The sequence below is a fragment of the Octopus sinensis genome, linkage group LG1, assembly GCF_006345805.1.
Source record: "Octopus sinensis linkage group LG1, ASM634580v1, whole genome shotgun sequence".
NCBI lineage: Eukaryota > Metazoa > Mollusca > Cephalopoda > Octopoda > Octopodidae > Octopus > Octopus sinensis.
The window spans coordinates 82224237-82229408 of NC_042997.1; the positions used below are offsets into that span (position 1 = coordinate 82224237).

The 5172-nt window shown below is 34.8% G+C and overlaps 1 protein-coding gene across 2 annotated transcripts; it reads left to right on the plus strand.

The window, feature by feature from the left end:
* Nucleotides 1–475: 475 nt before the first annotated feature.
* On the plus strand, nt 476–3904 carry LOC115213595. 2 transcript variants are annotated; one of them, XM_029782585.2, is made up of 3 exons: nt 476–756; nt 1630–1882; nt 2816–3904. In XM_029782585.2, exons 1-3 carry the CDS (start codon nt 529–531, stop codon nt 3583–3585), a joined length of 1251 nt encoding a protein of 416 aa, XP_029638445.1. In that variant the 5' UTR covers nt 476–528; the 3' UTR covers nt 3586–3904. The 2 variants fall into 2 exon arrangements, with proteins under 2 accessions (XP_029638445.1, XP_029638446.1); XM_029782586.2 differs by having other exon boundaries at nt 2819–3904.
* The last annotated feature ends 1268 nt before the right edge of the window (nt 3905–5172 follow it).

A 5172-nucleotide genomic window follows, 5' to 3' on the forward strand; every position in this document is an offset into this window, starting at 1 on the left:
AAAGTATTTTTAGGCTGAAGTTAGTGATTGATGAGAAAAGACGAGCTGGTGCATTGTAGTAGGAATATATTTTTAGATTTTTTTCTCAGGGTAGTATCCGGTAGGACCGGATACTACAGTCTCTTTGTTGTATAGATCCGCATGTCAAGCCACTACTGCATCACCTTTTGTTGCTTGCTTAATGTCGATGTCATACAGGAAACGGTAATGAGGAATGTAACAAATTTTATATGGGAAATATTAAAGCGCTTCAGTCAGTCGTGGAAGTCGAAACAATATTTACAATTACTCGTTAGGTACCTTGTGAACAATGTGTATAGAAACAACGTCCCTACCTACTTTTTACAATTCAATACTTCATAGAAATTATTCACCAACATTTTTGATTAATGACGTAAATGCATAAAAAAAGAAAAGGGAAAAATCTTACTACTTTCCAAGTCTGTTGCATCCGGTATGAAGAGGATAAATAGAAGTATTTTTCCCCAACACTTTACTTGTGAGAATTGCTTGAAAGTAGCAACTACGATGAAGTGGCTTATCGAAGCTTGCATATTTTTACCGTTGCTCTGCAGTGGCCAACCAACTAAAGACATCGTAACTGAAGGAAAAGTCGGCGATGACATTGTCGAACGTGTTTTAGATGTCCTTACATCATATAATATATCCTTTGATAGGAAATGTCTCCAGGATTTAGCTTTTCTCCGAAGCAATAATGGTGTTCCATATATAACTGGAAAAGGAGGTATATGGCGGGTAAGCGTTTTCATTTAATGCAAAGAACTCACTTAAATTAGAGATTAGCATATGATTTATTAGGCGCTTAACCGGTAAATAGGTAATACCTGGATTCTCAGGGGACTTCTTTCACCCAATGTATACTATTTTCTAATATGAACACAATGTCACACATTTGCCAGGCAGGGAGAACAGTCGATTGTATCGGCTCTTAGCTTCATTGATACTTATCTTATTGACCCTGGAAGGAGAACGTGAGCGCAACCGATTTTGCAAAGTTATATCTTTATATATAAAAGAAAGGTCGTGTGTCTGTCTACTCCGATTTAGATTCCTAACTACTCCCACATTTTGCGATGCAGTTTAACCAAAACCGGGTATCTTATAGTCGTGATTCATATCAAGCCCTTCTGGGTATTAGTGCGCGTCTACGATGAGTCTACGATTTTAAAAATAATTTACCATCATTTTTCCCATTTTAATGCATATTTTTTTAATATAAGGGAAGTAACTCTCTAAATATGTCTACGATGAGTCAACGATTTTAAAAAAAATTTACCATAATTTTTTTTTCCATTTTTAATGCATTTTTTGCTATTTTTTTGCTATAACTCTCTAAAAATGCTTTATAGTTATTTCCCTTACAAACCCGAGCAACGCCGGGCGATACTGCTAGTTAATAATATATTATAAGCTTTCAAGAAGACTAGTTCACCAAAACAGAAAGTTATCTTAACAACAAAATTCTATTCTTAATTCCTAGGTAAAAAAAAAAAACAACTATATATTCATGTCATTGTTTCCATACTTCTGCTAATCTATCGAACTATTGTTTTTACTTTTATTTTATTTATTTTACATTTGTCAAATTGTCTATATTCTATATTCTAGGTTAACAGTTCTCAACTAACTGATGCACAAACTGCCTGCCAGACATCCTTGTTCAACCAATGTAGAATTAGCAAACTATTGACTGGTGAAGAAGTTTCTTCATTTGATATAGCTGATCTTGATAAACCCCTTTATTCAGCTCTTGCAATGATCTTCTATGTTTTATCACTTGATAAATCTATACCTATTCAAGACTATGAAAAATATTGTAAGCTACCCATCAAACCATTGAAATTATCTAATCAAGAACTTAGTAAGTAATATATATATATTTAGAAATCATTTCATTTATGTGTGTACGTGTGAGGGTGTATGTATGTATGTATGTATGTATGTATGTATGTATGTATGTATGTATGTAGTATGTATGTATGTATTTGATCTTCAAAAAAGGGTGAAAAATAGAGACTGGCTCTTAACAGAAGAGCTGTTTTTAAATCCCTACAGAAGTTGTGGATGTTGCTATTACTGTTGTTGTTGTTGTTGTTGTTGGTGGTGGTGGTGGTGGTGGTGGTGGTGTTGTTGTTGTTGTGTTGTTGTTGTTGTTGTTGTTGTTGAAATTAATAGAGGCCTAGCTGACAATTTTTTTTTGGGGAATAGAATCCTAAACTATAAGTTAGTGGTAGACAATTATTCGATTTACTTCCTTACTGCTCCTGATAGACATGTCCATCTCTCAGTTTCTTGGACTGTATTCTTAATGCACAAACCGATTTTGTGAGCGTAGCAGACTTAATATTTTGTCAAATTTAACACTACCACCAAACCCTGAGAGTCTTGGCGGGTCTACGCTAGTGCTAACTTTTGGGCCTTGTCACTAGTTTGAACATACTGTCTACTCACCAGTTTTGGATGTTCTCGGTAAAAGCTCAAAGCTGTAAAAATATTCAGTTTTCAGTTAGTCTATTACTTATGGAAAAATTAGAACTTTAAGAGCCGACTTATAAACTTTCCTTGTAGAATGAACATTAATTAAATTGAAATGCTATTCAAAGTGCGCACCAAAGACTATAGAAAAAGGCAGGTTTCAGCCAAACTATTAAATGTACATAAAAGTAGTTAGCATCAACACATTTGTCACAACGAATACACTTGAATCCAATTTTGTTTTTGTTTTTTTGTTTTTGTTTTTTTGCAATATATGTTAACTGTGTATAATATTTTCTGTGATATCTTCTTAATTCAGCAGATGAAACTACAGAAAGTGTCATGAATCCATGTACAACAGAAAATGTTGAAGCAGGAAGATTCTATTTCGCTCATCCAGACCCTAGAAAGTACATTAGATGCACTGAATGGGGTACATTCTCCGTGATGTTGTGTGCGCCGGGTACAATATGGTCACAGAGTGTCACTGAATGTGTTAGAGAGAACAGCAACCCGCTAACTAACGATAACACTGAAGCAACCAAAGACTCGGAGACGTCTACCTCATGCACCATTCTTAAAAATAACCCATGCACGAAAGAAAATACTGACGCAGGTAAATTCTATTTTGCTCACCCAGATCCTCAGAAATTCATTCAATGTACGGAATGGAGTTCATATTACGAAATGCCATGTCCTCTGGGCACAGTTTGGTCACAGATTGCCTATACATGCATTAGAAAAAGTGGAAACAAGATGAATGAAGATAGCACAACAGTAACGTCTCAAGGCACACAAATGATCCTACCCACACTTCTTAACAACAACCCATGCACTAAAGAAAATATTGGCGCTGGTAAATTTTATTTCAGTCACCCAGACCCAACAAAGTTCATTCAATGTACGGAATGGGGTTCATATTATGAAATGCCATGTGCGCCGGGCACAGTTTGGTCACCGATTGCCTATACATGTATTCATAATTTCATAAAATGTAACAGTAGAAAAGAAACTACCCCAGCACCCAGCAGATCTTCCCTTCCATTCTCTTCAACACTTAAATGGGTAACCAGAGGTGAACTTTCGTAAATACAAGTCATTTATCATGAGAACAGTATTATTTTTATACAATCATTCGAATCAATAATTTATTTTATTTTTGTCTTTTTCACCTGTTTTGTGCTTTTCATTCTTACTGATCGCATATATACAACTAAATTACTGTTATTACCATTGTTATGTACATAACTATTGTTAGCCATTTGAGAACGCAATTTCTATTTGACCTAGAAAATATATAATGTAAACATACATTCCAAGCCTCTCTTAAACAGGCCTTGTACTATAATAAAGAAAATCAAATAATATATAATTACTGTCACTAATAAACAACATTTTTTGCATTTAATTTCTCGTAAAGTGTTTTTCTTTTGGGATGGTCATTTTCTTTTTCTCTTGCCAAATATAACAATATCTGTTTCAACACACGATTTCACAACAGCAATCTTGCAAAACAAATTCAGTAATGTCTTTCTTTTATAAACTTCCTACAACAGCTTCTCCTGCTTTTCTTTCGTTCTTATTTCCAATTCATTTACATTCAAATTTACTCCGTTAAAGCCGTTATTGTTCAACACTTGACACACTTAAAATCTCTTTTGCTAAAGATATGATAATAACGGAGACAGAAAGCGGAAATATGTTTATATGCATATATTTGTAAGTGAAATGTTACATTAACGAGTTGTTTTTGAGAGATTTAAGAATCCGTGAGTGTGTAGCCATAACTTATTCTCAAATTATGTAAGTCACTCTTGTGGTTTTTAGAGTGTCCGTAACTGAAAAAGCTGGATTATTTGCTGAATGTACTGAGGAAATCTTCATGCAAATATATGTGTGCGTATGTGTGTACGCGCCTGCGCATGTGTACATACACATATATACACACATATTTAGACATCTATATTTGTACATATGTGTGCGCATACACACACACACAAGAATAGGTATGTATAAAAAGGTATATATATATACCTTCCGATATATATATATATATATATATAATATATATATATATATATATATATATATATATATATAATGGCTGCTTTCTCGTATATGAGCAAAGCTATTTCTAGAAAGAATCATTGAAATGAGTCATTGATGATGCAATGTGAAGCCCTTATATTACTCTTCAGCCCGACCAAAGATTTGCACATTCTATTGCATGATGCACAGCTGTGCTGGCTGGCAGAGGAAACAGATACCACAGTGTGAAGTTTTTTGACTACATGCCTTTTCAATCCTCCAACTGAAAGGCACACCTTTCCACAGGTTGCACGTGTTCTGTTGTGAACAATAGGTGTATCATAATTTATAAGGGGTTGATTCCTGTGAGTTCTCTGATAGCTGACCAAGCCTGCATGACTCAAACATTTCCTCCCACAAATCACATACATAAAAAGTAACACTCCCTCATTTTCTACAGATTTGTTCTTTCTAAACCTTCTCTTGATCTTTCCGTGTTTCATTCTCTGTCTTTCAAACTTCGAACAACCACTGTGCACCCTTTTCCTCCCTCTATTTCGGCCTTGTGCCTCCCACTCCCAATCAACAACTGAAACCTCTGTCTGCATCAGAGCAATTCTGAGGGAGTCCTTGAACCTCATTTTGGGT

Bases quoted from the DNA above. Each gene is read 5' to 3' on its own strand.
- LOC115213595 (XM_029782585.2), top strand. From the start codon at position 529: ATGAAGTGGCTTATCGAAGCTTGCATATTTTTACCGTTGCTCTGCAGT. The intron at 757-1,629 runs GTAAGCGTTTTC...TCTATATTCTAG, and splicing joins GAAAAGGAGGTATATGGCGG to GTTAACAGTTCTCAACTAAC. The intron at 1,883-2,815 runs GTAAGTAATATA...TTCTTAATTCAG, and splicing joins ATTATCTAATCAAGAACTTA to CAGATGAAACTACAGAAAGT.